At 35.7% G+C, this 23,339-nt stretch overlaps 1 protein-coding gene and 1 pseudogene across 1 annotated transcript in view; one reads left to right on the top strand and one right to left on the bottom strand.

The window, feature by feature from the left end:
* Window positions 1–23,339, bottom strand: part of RYR2 (ryanodine receptor 2) — an 805,653-nt gene that overhangs the window by 482,021 nt on the left and 300,293 nt on the right. The window contains exons 14-15 of the mRNA XM_045294222.1: window positions 19,433–19,597; window positions 12,436–12,557 (exon numbers count right to left, since the gene is read on the bottom strand). Coding sequence (XP_045150157.1) covers window positions 12,436–12,557; window positions 19,433–19,597 — 287 coding nt within the window. The remainder of the gene's footprint in view (window positions 1–12,435; window positions 12,558–19,432; window positions 19,598–23,339) is intronic.
* LOC105979277 lies at window positions 1,282–1,475 on the top strand (annotated as a pseudogene).

The raw sequence follows: 23,339 nt of genomic DNA, 5'->3' as shown, positions 1-23,339 counted from the left end.
TCCTCCTGTCCCACTATCATGCTAAGTCCCCACCAGGATTTCAACACTTCCTCTTTGTTACAAGGAATGAAATTTTTAAAATTTCCTTGCATAAAGTGAAAATTAAAATACGACATTCAGCAAAAATACAAAAATTTGAGATACAGCAAATGCAGAACTCAGAGGGAAATCTATAGCAATAAATGCACTCATCAAAAAAGAGAGAAAACCAAAATTTAACACCTCAAACTAACATTCTCAATAACTAATATAAGTGCAAACTAAAACTCTAGCCACCAGAAGAAAGAAATGATGAAGATTAGTAAATAAGTAAATAAATTAGGAAACTTCAAAACAATAGAAAAAAAATCAGTAAGACATGATGTTGGTCTTTTGAAAAGAGCAACAAAATTGACAAACCACTGGCAAACTTAACAGAGTAAAAGAAGGAGAAAATATAAGAATAAGGCAAAGGAAAGAATTTTTTTAAAGGGCATATCACAAGAAAACTGACTGAAGTTTTTAAAAGATAATAAATGGATACTATGAAGAACTATTCCAACAAGTTTGAAAATCTAGAAAATGAACAAATTTCTAGAATGACATTTTCTACCTAAATTAACACCAATCGATGTAGAAAACGTAACAGACTCATATCAAAGAAGAAATTTATCTAGCCATTCAAAAACTTACAACAAAGTGACTTCATTGGGAAATTCTACCAGGTATTCAGAGAAGAGTTGACACCAACTCTAAACAAACTATTCCATAATAAAGAAAAGGGTAGCGAACTTCTGAAATAATTTTATGAAGTGAGTGTAACCTGATACTAAAACCAGGCAAAGACATTACCAAAATAGAAAATTATAAACCCATATTATAAACACAGATAAAACTTCACAGCAAAATCCTAGCCAATAGAAGATAACAAAACATCACATAATAATAAATCATATGATTAAGTCAGATTCATACCAAGAATGCTAGGATGGATCAACTTCAGGAAAACAATCAATGTAATCCAGCATATAAACAAAACAAAGGGGAAAAGATTACATGATCATATCAATTGATGGAGAAAAGGCATTCATTAAAATCCAACATCTAAGGTGTAACAGCCTGCAACCCAGCCACACCCCAGGACCAAGATCATAAGGCTGCCAGGGCCTGGGGAAGAAGCTGCCCACGGAAAAGCACGCTGCCCCATGGGCGGGAGTCTGGGAACAGAGGTGATGTCCCCTGCAGCTCCAGTCTAGGAGGGCGTCGTAATCTTGCCCAGACCCCGCCCCATCTGGCTTATATATGGCTCTTGGGCAGCAGAAGATCCAGTCTCAGCAGAAAAATGCCAAAAAGCAAGCTGGACAAAAACTGCTTTAATATATACCTGCACTGTGTGTCGGCCACAAATGCCAGACCCTAAGACCTTCAAGCAGCACTTTGAGAGAAAACATCCTAAGACTCCACTTCCTCCAGAATTGGCTGATGTTCAAATATGAAGTTGTTTACAGGTGAATTCATGACACCTTTGACTCTTCTACTATCTCAGACCTTAGGTAACAAAGCTGCAGCTGCTTTTCTCACAAACTGTTGATCAGTAAAAATAAAAGGGCTACAGATCCACTCATTTTTATGCTGTGCCCTTTTGGGCTTCATGCAAAGACAATTCTGTGTAAATGTACAGTTGACTCTCATTTGAAAATCCAAAACTCAATCCATCCTTGTTAAAAACCTCATGTAATAAAACAGTACTTTGATTTTACAATATAAAAAAATCCCAACATCTACTCCTGATGAAAACAGTAAAATAGGCAAGGAAGGTAAATTCCGCAACATCATAAAGGTCAGACAAACAAAATCTATGGTTACCATCATGCTGAGTGGGGAGGAACCACAAGCATTCCTCTTGAGATCTGGAAATAGTTATGGGCACTTTACATAACCACGCTTCTTCAATAGTGTGCTGGAAGTCTTAGCTAAAGCCATTATACAACCAAAAAATTTAAAAGGCATCCAAATTGGCAAACAAAAAATGAGACATTCTTTTATTTGCAGATGATATGGTTCTATATGGAGAATACACAAAAGACTAAGTAAGAAAATAGTTGGAAATAATTAAATGAGTGGGCAGCAACATGACAGCCTACAAAAATCCACTGGATTCCTGTATAGTAAAGAAGAGACCCTTTAAAAGGAAATCAAGGAAATAATACAACTTATTATAAGCCACATAAAAATGAGATACATAGGAATAAACCTAAGCAGAAACACATAAGACATATATAAAGAAAATGATAAATGCTGCTACAAAAAACCCAAAGAGGCCTACATAAGTGGAAGAACATACCATGTCCATGGACAGAAACACTCAACATAGTGAAAATGCCAACACTACCCAAAGCTATGTATAAATATAATGCAATAACAATCAAGATTTCAATGTCATTTTTAAAAGATATGGACAAACTAATCACTAACTTTATATGGAAAGGAAGACACCCAAGATAAAGCAAAGAATTGCTGAAGGAGAACAAAGCAAGAGGTCCCTCACTTTCTGTCAAAACAGTCTGGTCCTGGTACCCTAATACATTCATAAACCAATGGGACAGAATAGAGAATCCTGAGATAAAGCCACCCACTAACAGACAACTGATCTTCAACAAAGGTCTGAAATACATTAAATAGGTAAAAGATATTCTCTTCAACAAATGGTTGAATTGATTTGCCATTTGCAGAAAAATTAAACAAGATTCATAGCTCATTCAATAAACAAAAACAAACTCAAGACAGACTAAATACCCAAATATAAACCTTAGAAAGATTATCCATGTAAAATTAAGGACAAACTACCAAACATAATGGAAAACACATACATGGATAAAGAAAAAAAATCATTGACTGGTATATTCTAAAAATAAGGCACAGATGTGCATCAAAAGAGAGAAACAAGTACAGAACCAGAAGGCTTCCCATGAGAATGTATAAATTATTCAGAGAAAAGCTGTAACCAATCCTACAAAGACAGTCCCAGAATATAAAAAAGCACAGCAAACACCCAAACTCATTGTATGAAGCGAGTATAACTCTGAACTTAATACCAGATGAAAAACTGCAAGGATAGAAAACTATAGACATATCACTTATGAACGCAGACACAAAAATTTTCAATAAATGCCTAGACAAATCAAATTTTAAAATATAATTAAAAATATAATATATGATGATCAAGGATGGTTTTTCTAATGTTGATCAGAAAAAAATCAATATAATCCACCAGATAAACAACACAAAAAATAAGAACCACATTATCATAGCAATCAATACAGAAAAGTCTCATGACAATATCTAACACTCATTCAGAACAAAAACATTAAACAAAACAGGAGTATAGAAAGGACATTTTAAAAAATAATAAAAGACATTTTTAAAAAGGGGGAAAACAAAGGTGAAAAAACTGAAAGCATTTTCCCTGTGACAGGGAACCAGACAACAGTGCCCCTGTCACCACTCATATTCAATACTGTGCTAGAAGTCATATCCAGAACTGTTGACAATAAAATACAATAAAAGGAATCAAAATGGACAAAGAAGTGAAATTCTCAGTATTTACAGATTATATAATCTTATATGTAGAATATTCCAAAGGTTTATCAAAAAGATTATTGGAAACAATAAAAAGATTTGGTAACATGGCAGAATATAAGATTAATAAGCAGAAATCAATTGGATTCTTATATAATAATAAACAGTGCTCTATTGGAAATCAGCTGGATTCTTGCATATTAAAGATGATTATACAGTAAAAGGTATTAAAATAAAAATACAATTTACAATAACTATACAAAAGATTAAATATTTAAGAATAGACCATACCAGAAAAGGAAAACTACAAAACATTCATACAATAAACAAAAGAAATATATATAAATGGAATTAACTTCCATGCTCCCAGATAGGTATAGGCAGACTAATGATTGTGAATATATCACTATTACCAGAAAACTTTATAAATTCAGTGCAAGTTTGATCCAAATCCCACAATTCTTCAAAGAAATGGAAAAACTAAACACCAAATTTATATGGAAAGGAAAGAAATCCAAGATAAATAAAACACCACCCACACTCCCCAAAAAGTCGGAGGCATTTCCTCCCAGATTTTAAAAACCTATTATATAGCTAGGGTAATCAAACAGGCTGGTACTGTACAATATTAGATATGAAGACCAATGGATTAGAATTGAGAAGCCAGAAATACAACCAAGTACCTATAGACACCTAATTTTTGATGAAAGACTAAAACACATTAAGTGTGGAAGATATAATCTTTTCAATAAATAGTGTAAGAAAAACTGGATCTACTCCTGAAAAAAGAAAGAAACAGAAAGCATACCTGAAACTTTGTACAAAAACAAACTCAAGATGGATCAAAGACCTAAATATAAACCACACAATCATAAAGAACGACCATCAACAAAAATATAGGGACAAACTTAAGGGTTGTGATATAAGACATAAACACTATCAAACATAATGAAAAATATATACAGTATAGGAGACAAAATATAGAACCTAGAACCTTCTAAATAGGACATTTATGCTCATCAAAAGAGAACCTACCGATATGGGAACAGGAGACTTGGTTGCCTAGTGGTTATATATTTAGCTGTAAGCCATAAGATTTGCAGTTGAAAACTACCAGCCAGTCCATGAGAGAAAGATGGGGCTTTCTACTCCCATAAAGACTTACAGTCCCAGAAACTCAGGGGCAACTCTACCCTGTCCTATAAAGAAGCTATACCTCAGATAAAGGGTTAATCTCCAAAATCTATAAATAAATAAAAATCTAAAAAAGGAAAACATGAAAAACCCAATAAAATAATGAGCAAAAGATATGACTAGACAATTTACTGAAGACTGGTCAATTAACTATAGGAGCAATTTGAAAAATACAAATTAAAACAACAATGAGATAACACATCACACTAACACTTTTAGAAAAATTCAATAAAACAGAAACTCATAAATGCTGGAGAGGATGAGCAGATATTACAATGCTTTTACATTGGTTGTGAGACTGTAGAATTGTATAGCCACTATGGAAATCATTATGACACTTCTTTAAACAAATGCAAATACAAATACCTTATGACTCAGCAATTTCTCTACTGGGTACATACCCAAAAGAAATTAAGAATACAATGTGAAAGATACATGCACACCTATATTTATTGCAGATTTCTATAATAGCAAAAACATGGAAACAGTTAAAAACTTTGATTATAGAGGAATAGATAAACTCTGATACATTCAATGAAATATTATATATCAACAAAAACAATGACAGCTCTTTTAAACACTGAAAGAAATGGAAAAACTATGGAAGAAAAACTAAGTTTTAATACAATCTTGCCAAGATAAATATTTAATGACACCATTATTATAAGGAAAAACAATGAAAAAGAAACATGGTTTTTATACCAAAAGATAAGATTTTGAAAACCATGAGGAGGCCAGCGATGGAGGAAGAAAAAAGTAGAGGGAGGGATAGGAAATTATAGCGGGAGGGAAGAAAAGTGGAAGGAAGGAGGGAAAAATAAAGATCACCATATAGATGGAGAATTTAATGAAGTATGTATTTTTTTTCCCAGCTGGCAAAATATTGAATGATGAAGGAAGCATCCCAAGAAGATGGAAAGAATATGCAGAATCACTGCACCAAAAAGAACTAGTTGACATTCCACTGATTTCAGGGGGTAGCATCTGAACAAGAACCAGTGGTACAGAGGGTAGACGTGCAAGCCACACTAAAAGCAGTAGCCCAAAACAAGGTTCCAGGAAACAAGCTGATGAAGCACTGGAAGCACTCTCATCTATGGAAGAATTTGGAAGACATCTACTCGGCCAATTGACTGGAGAAATTAATATTTGTACCTCTTCCAAAGAAAGGTTTACCAACAGAATGCTCAAACTAAAGAACGATCAGTGATCTAACATGCCAGTGAATTTTGCTAAGGATCATTCTACAATGGTTGCAGCAGTACTTCAATGGGAAGCTGCCAGAAGATCAGGCCAGATTAAGAAGAGGACACGCAACAAAGATTATCATTGCTGATGTCAGATGGATCTTGACTGAGAGCAAAGAATGCCAGAGAGATGTGTATTTGTTTTTTAGTGACTATACAAAGGTATTGGACTATTTGTAACATAAAAAACATGGATGACCTTAAGAAGAATGGAAATTCCAGAACACTCTATGTTGCTCATGTGGAATGTATACAAGGATTAAGAGGCCACCGCAAGAACAGAACAAAAAAAGATTCCCTCTCACTTTACTTATTCAATCTACTACACTTATTCAATCTGGATGCTGAGCAAATCATCACAGAAGCTGGATTATATGAAGAATGTGGCATCAGGATTGCAGGAAAGTTCATCAAAAAGCACTTGCTAATGAAGATCAAGGATTGTAGCCTTCAGCATGGATTACAACTCAGCAAACGCAAGACCAAAATTCTCACAAGTGAACCAATGGGTAGCATCATGATAAATGGAGAGAAGATTGAAATTGTCAAGGATTTTGTCTTATTTGGAACCACAGTCAATGCTCATGGAAGCAGCCGTCAAGAAAGCAAAAGATGTGTTGCATTATGTAAATCTGATGCACAAGACCTCTTTAGAGCCTTGAAAAGCAAGGACGTTACATGAGATCTAAAGTGTGCCTGACCCAAGCCACGCTTTCTTCATTTCTCTCATATGCATGTGAAAGTTCGACACTGAATAAAGATAACTGAAGATGAATGGATGCATTTGAATTGTCCTGGGGAAAGGCTTTGGAAGCATTATGGACAGCTTTAAGGGCAAACTGACCTGTCTTGGATGAAGTATGGGCAGAGTGCTTCTTAAGGGGAAAGGATGGGGAGAATTTGTCTTACATACTTTGGGCATGTAATCAGGAGAAATCTATTCCTGGAGAAATGTTGTTTGGGGAATTTGGACATCATGTTTGGTAAAGTAGAAGGACAGTGAAGAAGGAGGCCTTCATGGAAATGGATTGACTTGTTGGCTCCAAAAATTGGCTCACGCATAGGAACAATTGTGAGGATGGTGCAGGACCAGGCAGTGTTCGTCCTGCTGTGCATAAGGTTGCTATGGGTCAGAATGGACTGGATGGCACAAAACAACAATAACAACAGCAAGATTTTATTACTGACTTCTTTTGTTGAGATGAACTATGTAACTACAAAGAATATTCTTATTTAAAATGCAAAACACTTTTTAAAAATGCTCCAATTGCTTTAGTCTTCATACCTACATATTAGTCTGAGAGTCTAAAATAAAAGGAAGCAAAGTAAAATGAAGTGTACTTGGAGTGTTTCGTGACATACAAGTTCATTGCAAACACATGGGAAAAAAATAATCAAGAGAGTTCTGAAAAAACATCAAGAAAACAATACCATTTATAATGGTCACACAAGAGAAGATTTAGAAATAAATCAACCCAAAGTAATAAGATACCTATCCAAATACAGTAGAGTGTGAGAATGGTATAGTATTGCACATTATTTCATTTTGTTGTACACAAGGCTGCTATAAGTCAGAACCAAATTGATAGGACTGAGTAACACCAATATTAAATTCTTAAACAATTGTTAAAATTTAACATAAATTTAAAATTAATCTTCCAAATCACATACACACACACACAAATAATTCTTTCTTCCTTGTACATAATTTTACTCAGTCACAGGCCATGATGAATTCTAAGTTGTTGAAATATCTTCCATTGCTCAAGATACAAAATTTACAAATAGAAAAGAAAAACTATAGTAACAACTTATGTAGATTAAAAAGCAATTGGGTATAATGGAGCAAGGAGCAAAAGTGCTCAAGCAAATTACAGCCTACATGTTTTATTTCTAAAGAAAATGTTACTAATTATACACCCCAGGAAGCCCTGGTGATGTATTAGTTATGCATTGGGCTGCTGTTCTAAACCATCAGTCACTCCAAGGGAACAAGAGGGAGTTTTCCTAATCCCTTAAAGAGTTATAGTCTTGGAAACCCACAGGAGCAGTTCTACTCTGTCCTACTGGGTTGCCATGTTTGACATTGACTCAATGGCAGTGAGTTATTGTGGGAGCCCTGGTAGCATAATGATATACACACTAAGCTGCTAACTACAAGGTTAGTGGTTTAAATCCACCAGCAGCTCCACAAGAGAAAGATGAGGCTGTCTTCTCCCATAAAGATTCAAATCTTTGAAACTAAAGGGACAGTTCTACTCCGCCTATTAATTAGTGTGAGTGGTAATTGACTCAATGTCAGTTTGTTTTTTTAATTCTATACCTCACCCCTTCTCTTGTCAATTTACTGTATTATAGTGGCTTGTATGTTGCTGTCAATTTGGAAGCTTTGTCACTAGTATTTCAAATGTCAGCTGGGTCATTCAAGGTGAAAAGTCTAAGAACAGACTATGAAAAAGTAATAGGCTGCTAAGTTATGAAGATTTAGCTACTGAAAACCTAAAGAATAGCAGCAGAATACTGTCAAATTTAGTGGCAGAAGATGTATCTCTCAGATTGGAAGGCACGCAAAATATAACTGGAGAAGAGTTACCTTCTCTAAGTAGAGCCAACCACAATAATGTGGAAGGAGCAAAGCTTTCAGAACTTTCAATTGTTGATGTGGAATGATTTAAAATGAGAAGAGCTGCAAACATCTATTAACTACCACTATGTGAAATGCATGAGATATGAATCTGGAATATTAGAAACCATAAAAATTAAATGTAATGCAAAATGGTTGATATTCTAGCCATATGCCTGTGGAAGTTGGACATTGAATAAGGAAGATTGAAGAATAACCAATGCATTGGAATAGTAGTACTGGCAAAGAATATTGAAAGTACCTAGGACTGCAGTAAAATAAACAAATATGTCTTAGAAGTATAGCCAGAATTCTCCTTAGAAGTGAAGATGGCTTTTGTTGCTTTGTTTTGCTCGGCCTTGTTTTTGTACATGTTATCATCTGCACAGGTCTGTCTAAATAAGATAGGCTGGATGAACAATCTGGAGGAGAAAACAATGGGACCGATGATTCCGGGGGTCACTGGAGAAGGGAAGGTGGGGGAAAGGAAGTGGTGTTAACAAACCCAGGGACAAGAGAATAATAAGTGATACAAATTGGTGGTGAGGAGGTTGTAGGAGGCCTGGTATGGCCTAATCAAGGATAATGTAACCTAGAGGAATTACTGAAACCCAAATGAATGCTGAGCATGGTAGTGGGACAAGAGGAAAGCAAAAGGAAATAGAGGAAAGAGCTAGGAGGCAAAAGGGATTTATAGAGGTCTAAATACAGGCATGGACATATGTAAATATATTTATATATGAGGATGGGGAAAGAACTGTGTGCATATATTTATGGGTTTAGTATTAAGTTGGCAGGACATTGGGCCTCCACTCAAGTACTCCCTCAATGCAAGAATACTTTGTTCTATTAAACTTGCAGTCCATGATGCTCGCCTTCAAGACATGATCGCTGAAGACAAAGTGGGTGCAAAAGCAACTGTGGTGAAGAAAGAAAATGGTGCCCAACTATCAAAAAATATAGCATCTGGTCTTAAACACTTGATGGTAAACAAGTAGCCATCTAGCTCAGAAGCAACAAAGCCAACATGGAAGAAGCACACCAGCCTTTGCGCTCACCAGGTGCCGAAGGGATCAGTTATCAGGCATCAAAGAACAAAAAATCATGTCATTGTGTGCTCACCTCCCCAATACAATTGCTGAAGACAAATGGGTGCATAAGCAAATGTGGTGAAGAAAGATGATTGTGCCCTGCTATAAAAAGATATAGCATCTGGGGTCTTAAAGGCTTGAAGGTAAACAAGCACCTATCTAGCTCAGAAGCAGCAAAGCCCACATGGAAGAAGCACACCAGCCTGTGTGATCACAAGGTGCTGAAGGGATCAGGTATCAGGCATCAAAGAACAAAAAATCATATCATTGTGAATGAGAGGAAGTGCGGAGTGGGGACCCAAAGCCCATCTGTTGGCATTTGGACATCCTTTTACAGAAGGGTCGCGGGGAGGAGATGACCCAGTCAGAGTGCAGTGTGGCAACAATGAAACACACAACTTTCCTCTAGTTCCTAAATGATTCCTCCAACCCCCCACCCCCCACTATCATGATCCTAATTCTGCCTTACAAATCTGGCTAGACCAGAGGATGTACACTGGTACAGATAGGAACTGGAAACACAGGGAATCCAGGAGAGATGATCCCTTCAGGGCCAGTGGTGGGAGTGGCGATACTGGGAGGGTGAAGGGAGGGTGGGGTAGAAAGGGGGAACCAATTACAATGATCTACCTATAACCTGCTCCCTGGGGGATGGACAACAGAAAAGTGAGTGAAGGGAGAAGTCAGACAGTGTAAGGTATGACAAAATAATTATTTATAAATTATCAAGGGTTCATGAGGGTGGGGGGAGTGGGGAGGCAGAGGGAAAAAATGAGGAGTCGCTGCCAAGGTCTGAGAATGATGAGGGCAATGAATGTACAAAATGCTTTACACAATTTTTGTATGTATGGATTGTGGTAAGAGTTGTATGAGCCCCCAATAAAATGATTAAATAAATAGAAAAAGAAATGAAGATGGCAAGACTGATCTTTTGGACTTTAGAGATGTTATCAAAATTACTCCCTGGAAAGGGACATCATTCTTGGAAAAGGAGATAGGCAAGGAAGAGGGGAAGACTGTTGACAAGATGAATTGATAGATAGAGCAGCTGCCACAATTGTCTCAAACACAATTGTGAGAGTAGTGCAGTAGTAGGCAGTGTTTCATTTTATTGTACAAAGTAAGTGTCACTGTGAGTCAGAACTGACTTGTGGCACTTAACAATAACAACAGTGCTATACCATTACTCAACAATTATTAATAGAATGTTATCTTCATGACACGTTCATATTCAGAATAAATAATTAGTTGTTTTCTTTTTCAGGTAGCAAGTTAGAAATTTCTTATCGTATGAAATATCTGTAATGGCACAGAAAACACATTTTAATAAGAAACTATCCTCCACATACTTGAATAAGTCTGTACTGATAGAGATATATAGGAAATTGGTATTATTAAAGGCCTTTGAGCAACATCCTTAATTGTTATCAGAGGCTATAGTAAGTAAGAATGGCTGGAAAGAATAAGATAGAAAATATTAAGTGTTATAATTTTTAAATGTTATAATTTCCAGTAGTATTTGAAACTACTGATTTTAAGCTGGATTAAAATTTAACAAGGCTTCTATAAGTTATAAGTGATGGGTACTATCTGAAATAGTGACAATAAACAAAAGTAACATTTAAAAAATATATTTAATAAATTTAATTTAAAATCCTGTGCTTATTCTGCCTTCAAACCTGACTTCATCTGATGCAGTTCAGGGCTAATGGCTTAGATGTAGAAAATTGGAGAAACACTAAGGATGTGATGAAGCCAAATGCCAAACATTCATTAATTACATACATATGTGCACGTGTGAACACAGACATAATACACAGACATACACAGTCAGATGATCTATAAAAGAAGCAGAAAAAAAGACGAATATTTATATAATCCTGGATATGAGTCATCTTGTTATACTGTAACTGCCGCCAAATTTGATTTGATAAATTTTTTAAATAAAACATTTTAAAATTATTTCCAGCCATAAATTGGCTAAACAATTAGAATTCCTAATATGATGATTAATAATAGCTTAGTAGAAGTACGGAAACTATAGCAAAAGTTTCTAATAGCTTAATAGATGTATGGAGAAATAATATGGTAAATCACAAAAATAATAATAAATGGTCAACAAATATATTTTCAAAGAAGAGCATATTAAAAGTGTAAATACAATTGTATATATAGGTTTCCTCCCCCTCTATCTGAAAATGGCAAATCTTAAAGATAAAATCCTTCTGATATCAGAATGTAAATTGGTAAATTACCAGGAAACAATTTGATCAAAAGTTTGGATGGAAATATAGAGATACAAATGTTTTAACTGCTGTATAAAAGTCATTTCATTTTTTATATATGTCCAAACACACCAAGGCGTACGCTTCACGGCCCTCATTGCAAAATGAATTAAATATCACCAGCAACAGGATATGCTATATATCCCACATATGTGTGTGTTTGTGTGTGTAATTATTCATCCTCACTTTTCCAGTTACCAATTACAAGTTACACATAGAATTTCTAAAAGCATGTTGCATTTTTTAATGTTTGTTATAAAAAGAAAGATACAAACCATGTAACTAACACTTCCTGATAGGTTCTGTAAACCTATCAAATGAAATGTATCATGTTACATTTATTGTAATGATTTTAATTACTATTCTAAATTGTCTATTTTTAAATCTAAATAATAAATGAAAATATCAAATAAAAACCACAGTCAAAGAAAACAAACCTTATAAATCTATTGAAAAGGAAGACTGTGCTACGAATTACTCGTGCTGTACGGGATTCTTCATGCTGAGACCTAGATAAATTTAAGCCATCATCCATGTGGCCTTCATGGTGCATGATAGCCTGTAAGCAAGCAAACAATACCATTATTTGCACTTAATAATGTACTTAATAACAGAACTTCAAAATATATAAAGAGTGATAGAATTGTAAGAAAAAATAGAAAAATTCATAGGTATACTCACATATTCAATATCCTCTCAATAATAAATAGAACAAGTAAGAATATAAAAAAGATGAACAACCTCATCAACAAAACAGATGTGCTCCTTTGTAAGATAAGAAATCTGTACTTAAAATATTAAGAGTAATAAGAATAAATAGAACCCAAAGATATGTCAAGGAGAATGAAAAGTTGTTATATGTTGGTAAAGTTATATGCAGAGGTTCCTGTAAAAAATTGTCACCCAATTTATCTATACAATTACTGTTTTGATTATTGAGTTAATAAAATTATTGAGCTAAGTAAAACAAAGAGCAGTGTTTTTCTGTATCTACACTCAGCAATGATCCACAGCCCAAGTAAATCTGTGAACTAAGTTGCAAAGGAAATATTACATTATCACTATGAGTGACAACATTAGCTCTGAATCAATCAGAGCAATTAATCAACAAGAACAAAAACAATGTTTTTAAAACTTTGAATTATTGGAATTACATATTCATTTTATTGCTAGTTTTCTAATACTTTTAATTTTTGAACACTCTATTAAAGTAAAACATTTGGACAGATAAGAGGCAAAAGTTCTAAATGAATGTTACCAAATGAATAACCAGGTAACACTCACATCAAACAGAATATTCCAGCATCTTCCAATAGCCCCTAGCTGTCCCTTCCTGGTGCTGTTCCCTATGTGGTTTTTAATACTTTAACTGGGGGCTCTAACATCTCTTATCACAATCCATACATTCATACAGTATGCCAAGCACCTTTGACTTTTATAATACAGATTCACCATGTTGGTTCTGCCACACAAGTAAATGAGCCAGGCAACATGAAGTTTTGTATCTGGCTTTCTTCAGTCCATATTCATAAATAGATATGCTTTGAACAGTTTTATTGACATGTAATTTAGATACAATATAATTTCATGGTTTAAGTATATTTTAACTATATTTTGACTTATTTAAAAGTTGTTTCAGTTTAAATTTTTTTTAAAGTGAAAGGAAAATACACATGTATCAAGCCTCTGGTGAATCCCCACTGACCATAGACCAAGGAAGTGAATTGCCTTACTAGCATGCAGAGTACATTGGAGAGATTATCACAGATACAGTTAGGTTAAAATTTAACACCTATCCTTTCATCTCCCTTTGACCCATTTATATTTTGTTTTAGCTTTTAATCCTTTCTGCTTAATATTTAATTAAGATTTTTCTCCCTTTTATGTTTTCATTATTGTTAGTTCTTTTGTTTTGTCTTTTTGGCATGTTTTTTCTCTGTAAGAAATCCAGGATAGGTAAAGCTATAGAGACAGTAACTGGATTAATGGTTTCTTGGGAGTATACAAGGGAAGGTTGTGAGAAAATGGGGAGCTAATAACAATGAGCACAATAAAGAAGAAAATGCTCTAAAATGTATTGTGGTAATAATTGTACAACCTTATACAAATCAAACTACTTAATTAAATGATATGTGGATCATGTGCTAATAAAACTGTTTAAAACTTTGAAGCAGTATCAGAACAGTAAATACCTTTAATAAAAAAATATTACTAAAATAAAGAAACTCAATGTTCATTTTAGTGCTATATATAAAGAACAACAAAATAATTGTAATAAAGTGAAATTGGGAAATATTTAATTAACTAGGAACAAATGGAATATGAGAAAAGGATGAAACCAAAACACTCACGGGCATTGAGTCAATGTCTCTCTCTCTGTCTCTGCCATCGAGTGGAAGCTGACTCATAAGGAAAATCAAGGGAAATAGAGGAAAGAGCTGGGAGGAAAAGGGCATTTATAGAGGTCTAGATAAAGACATGTACATATGCAAATATATTTATATGAGGATGGGGAAATATATCTATGTGCATATATTTATAGGTTTTGTATTAAGGTAGCAGAAGGACATTGGGCCTCCACTCAAGTACTCCTTCAATGCAAGAATACTTTCTTCTATTAAATTGGCATTCTCTGATGCTCACCTTCCCGACACAACCGCTGAAGACAAAGCGGGTGAATAAGCAAATGTGGTGAAGAAAGCTGATGGTGCCCGGCTATCAAAAGATATAGCGTCTGGGGTATTAAAAGCTTGAAGGTAAACAAGCGGCCATCTAGCTAAGAAGCAACAAAGCTCACATGGAAGAACATATCAGCCTGTGTGATCACGAGGTGTCGAACAGATCACTGAAGACAAATGGGTGCATAAGCAAATGTGGCAAAGAAAGCTGATAGTGCCCGGCTATCAAAAAGTATAGCATCTCGGGTCTTAAAGGCTTGAAGGTAATCAAGCGGCCATCAAGCTCAGAAGCAACAAAGCTCACATGGAAGAAGCACACTAGCCTATGCAATCACGAGGTGTCAAAGGGATCAGGTATAAGGCATCATCAGAACAAAAAATCTTACCATAGTGAATGATGGGGGCAGTGCGGAGTAGAGACCCAAAGTCCATTAACAGGCCACTGGAGACCCCCTTGCAGAGGGGTCTCGGGGAGGAGATGAGCCAGTCAGGGGGCGATGTAGCAAGGATGAAAAATACAACTTTCCTCTAGTTCCTAAATATTTCCTCCCCGCTCCCACTATCATGATATGAATTCTACCTTGAAAGTCTGGCTAGGCCAGAGGATGTACACTGGTACAGATAGGAACTGGAAATACAGGGAATCCAGGACGGATGATCCCTACAGGACCAGTGGTGTGAGTGGTGATACAGGGAGGGTAGAGGGAGAATGGGTTGGAAAGAGGGAACCGATTACAAGGAACTATATGTGACCTCCTTCCTGGGGGAATGGACAACAGAAAAGTGGGTGAAGAGAGACGTCAGACAGGGCAAGATATGACCAAATAATAATTTATAAATTATCAAGGGCTCATGAGGGAGGGGGGAGCGGGAATGGAGAGGAAAAATGTGGACTTAATGCCGGGGGCTTAAATGGAGAGGAAATGTTTTGAGAATGATGAGGGCAATAAATGTACAAATGTGCTTTACACAATTGATGTAGGTATGGATTGTGATAAAAATTGTATGAGCCCCTAATAAAATGATTTTTTTTTAAAAAAAGAATACTACAGGAGGGGGTAGAACTGCCCTTGTGAGCTTACAGACTATAACCCTTTTTGAGAGAAGAATGTCCCATTTTTGTCCCAAAGTGGCAGTTTCAAGCTAGATCCTGGAGGTGACCAGCCCACCCTGGAATCACTATACCACCAGAGCCCCTAGAAAAAGGATAAGCAAACCTAAAATTTGGTACAGTGGGAAGATAAAGCTCTCAAAAACAAGAGGAAAGGAAATTAAAAGGCAAAACATTATAGGTAATAAGGTAGAAAAATAGATTAAAATTAATATTAATAAGTACTACCTGCAATACTATTGGAGGAATGGACAAAAAGATATCTGAAAGGAAATGATGACTTTTTAGTAAATTAAAAATAAGCAGGAGGACTATGAAAGTAGAATGTTGAATGATTCCTTTAGTGCAGACTGGAAAAGTAAATCCAAGATTTGAAAGGCCCTAGGGATAGATTCTATCCACACTTGAAATCTAATAAACTGGAAGGGTTCTATGATTTTGTAGCAATACTTTTTGAATTACCATTGTAATAACTCTAAATAAAATATTACTTAATCAAATGCAATAGGATTTCATAAAACAATACACAATGGGCAAATTCACATATAAAATTCCATGAATATAAGGATCATTCACACTAAATGGAATATATACACTAAGTGGGGTAAAGGATGATTCAGTGATATTTTTGAAAGTTTCAAATATGCAAATATCTAAATAGTATGCAAAAATAAAAATAATTTCACCTGCTTTCTGAATAAGCAGCCAGTGAAAACTCCATAGATCCCAAGCTCCGATCCAATTGTCCATGTTATCACCGTGAGAATAATGTAAAGATATAAGCTAACTAGGAGGTATGTAAAAACTGGAAGGTACACAGTGGAAATTTTTTAGTCTGTCATGGCCATACTTAAATCTCCCCAAAATGTTTTAATGTAATGTAGGTGGATTTAAAAGTAGTGACATATTTACAGTAGAGACAGAAATCCCCAGGTGATGCTTCTTCCATGTTCACTTTGTTGCTTCTGAGCTAGATGGCCACTTGTTTATCTTCAAGCCTTTAAAACCCCAGATGCTATCTCTTTTGATAGCTGGGCACCATCAGCTTTCATCACCACATTTGCTTATGCACCAATCATGGTGCAGTATAGCACCAATGAAACACACAACATTCCTCTAGTTCGTTAATGCTTCCTTCCCCCCACTATCATGACCTCAATTCTACCTTACAAATCAGATTAGACCAGAACATGCATACTGCTACAGATAAGAGCCTGTAGCACAGGGAATCCAGGATAGATAAACTCCCCAGGGCTAACAATGAGAATAGAGATACCAGGAGGATAAAGGGAAGGTAGGGGGAGAAAGGAGAAATCGATCACAATGATCAACATATAACCCCCTCCCAGGGGGACGAACAACAGAAAAGTGGGTGAAGGGCAACAGAGGACAATTTAAGATATGAAAATAATAATTTATAACTTATCAAGGGTTCATGAGAGAGGGAGGCTGAGGGAGGGAAAGGGAAAAATAAGAAGCTGATATAAACGGGTCAAGTAGAAAGAAAATGCTTTGAAAATGATGATGGCAGCTTATGTACAAATGTGTTTGACAGAATCGATGATTGTATGGATTGTGATAAGAGAAGTAAGCACCCAATAAAACTATTAAATTAAAAAAAAAGAAAACCATATGAAAAAGTGCTACTCTGTAAAACTATAAGGGGTTTAGAGTTTTATTTAAATTAACTCTCTGATGGTCTAAAGATCTGATTAACTCACTACCCTAAACAAGACTGGAAGCATCTAAACCTTTCTTGCCAAACTATTCTAGTAAGATAATCTATATACTTGTCTATGGATCCCTGGTGGCGCAGCACTAAGTTTGTGACTACTACTCAAAAAGTTTAGAGCCAGCAATGATAACATAAGAAAAAAAACTAAGAGTCCGTTTCAGTTAAAAATACAGCTCTTTGAAATAATAACAGCCAATTTATCTATTTCTCTTCCATTCAACATTTACAGCCTTACAAACGGAATGTAGCAGTTTTTCTCTGTCCTCCAGAATCACCATGAGTTGGAATTGACTTGAAATCTTTGGTTTTGAATCTGATTCAGGTGATGTCTGTTTCATGTGCAGAATATAAGTTCCATTTTCAATTTAGTGTAATCCATAATTAAGAAATAAGAAAGAAGAATGAATTAAACTACAGGATTACTAGAGTGCAAATGAATATGGGGTGAGAGGAGATAAGTATTCTAAAATATCCTGACTCAAAGGACACTGTAACAGCAGTTGGCTATGTGGGTGGTGACTATAATTTGGAAAAAATCTTTAGGTGCTGTCTGGAAAATATGTTTGTGAACTACACAGGTGTGTGTGTGTGCATATACATATTGATCAATCGATATTGGACGATATGCACAAATGAGGTTAACACATGTATGAAAATACAAAGTTCTACTCCACTAGAGCACTTTGTTCTAAAGTCTCACATTTGTAGAAATCAAATTTGTCTTATTACTTTGTGCTATGGTGAGTGTAGATATACAAACAATATGATACAAAATAGGAAAGAGAGATATGTAGGCAAGTAAACAAAATAGCTTACAAAATGTACACAAAATATAATAATAAGTTAATAAGTTATATACATATGTTATGAAAACTCCAAGTAGGGCAAAGCACATAATAGGAAATGGAAGTAATTCCTAACATCATCTTTATATTAAATGGAGGAGATGTAGGATGTGGGAAGAAATAAAGAGCTTTAGAAAGGTATTTCAAACTGAGGAATTAATAGGGACTGTCCCTGAGTTATGAACAAGATATGTTCCTAAGCACATCATTAAATTTAGAAAGATTCACATGATTATTAATAGCCTCACATGTGTGCATATGTATGAAAGAAAATATCTGCTTTTTCAATGATTTAAAAGCTGCACATCCAGCAAGGGAAGGTGATTGTAATGAAGAATTTATTGAAAGGAGGATTTATCCAATTATATTAGAGTGAAGAAAATGAACATAACATTAAAGAGCAAGTACATAAATCATCAGCTCATATTGAATAAGTCAAACATTTGTAACACTGAGAATCATCCACTATCTTTTAATTCCATTTTTCTGTGAACATTTTGAAGCCTCTTTTATATATATAGGCCCAGATAAGTATAAACTAAGAGGAAATGCAATGTGTGTACTATAAATGGCAGGGTAAAGTAATTAAAAGTGATGACTAGAGATTAGTAAAAGTGTAGGAGAATAGGGCAGAGGTGAGACAGGAATCAGGCTTGCTACCAAAAAGTTAGGCCTTTATCTTGAGAGCAAAGAGAAGTTCCTGAATAACTTAGAGCTGAAAAGGTACATGAATATTTATGCCTTCAGAAACATTCTAGCAGCAGCATGGAATTTAAACTGGACACAGTAAGATTCCAGTCCAGTAGAGAGTTTATTTCTTAATTTAATATTCAAATACATAAATCCTATGAAGGAATATATGCCCTCAAGAATGTTTACATTATATTATTTTTAAAATGGTCTCTTTATGCTTGAATTTAGCCTATAATAACAAACAATACATGGAATATATGAAATAGTGAACATAGCCTATACCTAAAAATGTTAGTTAACCCTTCATCTTGTGTCTCAGCATTTTACACATATAAAGTGACTGCTATAAATTGGAGTTTCCCCAAATCTTACCTTACGTTGAATAGAACCTATTCTCACGGATTTCACATCCACAGACTGGTAAGTAAGCCACAGGCCTGTATCCACATGTTGTATATAGCACACTGAGTCACCATATTTTATTTCAGATGTGCCCATACCATCTACTTCTTTTCTTATGCCTAAATCCAATTTCTCCTAAGGAGAGAAAACAAAAACATACAATCAAACACTTGGAAAATATTAGCATAAATCAAAAGAAATGATCTCATCATAGATATGATCTGTGAAAAAGATAGTCCTTTGAAATACTAAGAGACAAACCGTCTGCTCTACTTCCACTCAACATACCGGGAAAATGAAAATAGGGAGCTATAAAAATAAATACATATATATATTCTTACACTATTCACATTGACAGAAAATTATTTGGATCATAAAGTAGGATTTAGTATTGCTTAATAAAAACTCCAAATCAAGAATTTTTAAAATAGTACTTTAAGTTTAATATTCATCGGTAATTGTTTTTTATTGATTGGTCATTGAAACATAAACTTTGGAGACAAAAGTATCAAGTTTTGAGTCCAACAATTGCCACCTTTTACTTCTGTGATTGTGGAATAGCTTAATTGAACATTTTAAGCCTCAGTTTTTAATCTATAAATAAAGGCAGTAAAAGTAACTTTTGATAAAAAAAATGAACTAATGTATACGAATCCCTCAGCATAGATATTTGACCATAGTAATGGTGACAGTGATGATAAGGGTGAGAAGGGTGTTAGCGATGGTGAGCTTTCAAGAACTAATCAAGGCTATAATTCAGTTTCGACTAGTACTAGTAATTAGGTTAAAAGGGATGTCATGAATAAGCATCTTTTGCTAAAAAGAAGCTGTCAATTCTCTGACAGCAACTTGATGTTTTATACAAATTCCTATTCATTTTTGGAGTGATGGAGAAAGATGGGGAAAAGAGTGGATGCTCCCACTTACATACACAGAAAATAACTTACTGAACAACGAATAAGAGCAAGAACAGATTGAGATGGCAAATCTCGATGGCACCTAAGGTGTTGGAAAACTGAGGTGTTTCCATAAGCATGGAAGACAAGGTGCAGGGACACCACTGAATCTAAGAGAACCTACTCACTAACAACAGTAGCTCTTGCTCATTACAGGCATTTCAGGAGACTGTGATGCTGTCAAAGAATGCTGGTGAATCTCACTAAGGCCAGAGATGGATAGACATTAAGACCAGGAAAAATGTCCAAGGTAGCTGGCAAGGGGAATATTTTAGAATTACAGGTGACTAAAGAAAAAGCTGTAGAGACCCTCCTCTTTTGTCACAGGACACTAGCACTCACCACTTATCTCATTTTCTAAGTACACCTAAACACTCTTCTTCCCATGTATGTATATTGAATTGTAGAGATCAAGCATCTGGAACTGCTGTATGTGCGTGAGTGTGAGTGTGTCTATGTGTGTGTTTGAACAGAGAAAGAGATTACAGAAAAACACCACAAAGCCACATGGATCTTCATAAGGAGCAAGAGTATAATATTTCAGAAAACAAATTTAATCATTAAATTCCACAAAGACTCTAACATAAAGTTTGTAAGAAATAAGTATAAAACATCCAAATGGAATATTGGTTGTACACTGCTGTTAATAGAGACATACCATCTTAAATGAAGGGGGAGGATTAATAGCAGAAATCAATTTATTATGCTAATGTTATTTCATTTGTTAAACATTGCTTCAATTGTAAATTTTGTAATGTGTTTTAGGTGATCCCCTAGTAAGAAATCGTCACAAAAAATCATTCAGAAGAAAAAGTAGAAGAAAGGAAACAGACTCATGATAAGAAATCAGGAAAATTTAAATAAAAATTGAACTATCAGAATATACAAACTAAGATGATAGAACACTCTCTAAAATAAACAGAAAAATGAATAAAATAGAGCTTTACCTATAGGAATAACTAAATGGGAACTGTCTATACAGCCCATGTAAAAGGCAGAAAAAGCCAGGATGGATGCAAAACTACGAACCATCCATTTGTTGTCTGCAAGAACAATTTCTCAGATATAAAGATGCACAAAAATATCTAGAATAAAATGGAAGAAAATATGCCCCGCAATCATTAAGAAAAAAAGATCAGGAGCCATAATGGCATCAGATAAAGTGTACCTTAAATCAAAATAAGCTATAAGCAAAATAAGATTTAAACAGTGGGGGGAATATGGCTGTCAGATAACAAGCACAGTAGATAAGGAACAACTGGGAGAGACAGCCTGCACTCATCGGGTGCAAGAAAATCAACATAAAACTAAATAGAACAAAGTTTCTGAAAAAACTGGGAGCTCAGCAACATCTGTGCTCAGACTTCCCTTTACAACTGACCGGGGGCACTATCTCTTCTTTGTGCCCCACAGCATCCCCAGCATAGTTGATTTTGAACCAGGCCTTGAGTCAACTCAACCAGTCAAACTTGCTGGCCCATGAGGGCCAGACCTGGATAGCAGACCAGGAAGAAGTTTGATGCACATATTCTCAGTACCCAATCACTTGTGTGTCATTTTGTCACACTGCGGTGGCTTGTTTGTTGCTTTGATGCTAGATGTTATGTCACTGGTATTTCAAAGGCCAGCAGGATCATCCAAAGTGAACAAGTTTAGCCTAGCTTCCAGACTACACACAGACAATGAAAAAAGACTCACCTCCCTTCTTCAGAAGAAGATGCCACTGAAAACTATGCACAGCTTGAAAAGATTGTCAGAGACTGAAAGCCTAATGAATGGAAGTAGAATATTGGCTGAGACAGTGACAGAGAATGGGTCCCTTGGTTCAAAGGATACTCAAAATGTAATCAGGAGGAAATGAATTCTTGGAGTAGAGTCAACCAACATGAAGTGAGACAGGTAAAGCCTGTGGGAGTGGACCCTTCATTATACTCATTTGTTTATAGTGCACAACTCAAGATAAGAAGACACAGCTGCAAACATGCCCATAAATAGAAGAATGGAAAAAGAAGTCCTGGTACATAAAAACAATGGAAGGTTATGCATCTCTAAAAAAGCAGTGATAAAACTGAAACAACTCAGCAGAGCAGAGAGCCCTTGAGGAAGTAAAAAGGACAGACTCTGGGGCCAGAGCATGATACCCCATTGGTCCTGACTGAAGGACACCCTACAGATAAAAAATCAGACCTTGCTCTATTTACAGGTTTTCTTTCTGTTTAAAAATGTTTTCTTAGCTGATGGTGCACAGCTATCAAAAGATATAGCATCTGGGGTCTTAAAACCTTGAAGGTAAACAAGCGGACATCTAGCTCAGAAGCAACAAAGCCCACATGGAAGAACATATCAGCCTGTGTGATCACAAGGTGTCAAACTGATCACTAAAGACAAATGGGTGCATAAGCAAATATGGCGAAGGAAGCTGATAGTGCCCGGCTATCAAAAAGTATAGCGTCTGGGGTCTTAAAGGCCTTCAAGGTAATCAAGTGGCCATCAAGCTCAGAAGCAACAAAGCCCACATGGAAGAAGCACACCAGTCTATGCAATCACGAGGTGTCGAAGGCATCAGGTATAAGGCACTATCAGAACAAAAAATCTTACCATAGTGAATGAAGAGGGGAGTGCGGAGTGGAGACCCAAAGCCCATTAGTAGGCTACTGGAGATCCCCTTGCAGAGGGGTCTCCGGGAGGAGACAAGCCAGTCAGGGTGCAATGTAATAACGATGAAAAACACAACTTTCCTCTAGTTCCTAAATGTTTCCTCCCAACTCCCAGTATCATGACACAAATTCTACCTTGCAAGCCTGGCTAGACCAGAGGATGTACACTGGTACAGATAGGAACTGGAACTACAGGGAATCCAAGGAGGATGAACCCTATAGGACCAGTGGTGTGAGTGGTGATACAGGGAGGGTAGAGGGAGA

The sequence above is a fragment of the Echinops telfairi genome, unplaced genomic scaffold, assembly GCF_000313985.2.
Source record: "Echinops telfairi isolate 266 unplaced genomic scaffold, ASM31398v2 ScPeMD7_3509;HRSCAF=4178, whole genome shotgun sequence".
Classification (NCBI taxonomy): Eukaryota; Metazoa; Chordata; class Mammalia; order Afrosoricida; family Tenrecidae; genus Echinops; species Echinops telfairi.
Note: the sequence above shows the minus strand (reverse complement) of the source record. Positions and strands in the feature narration are given on the sequence as shown.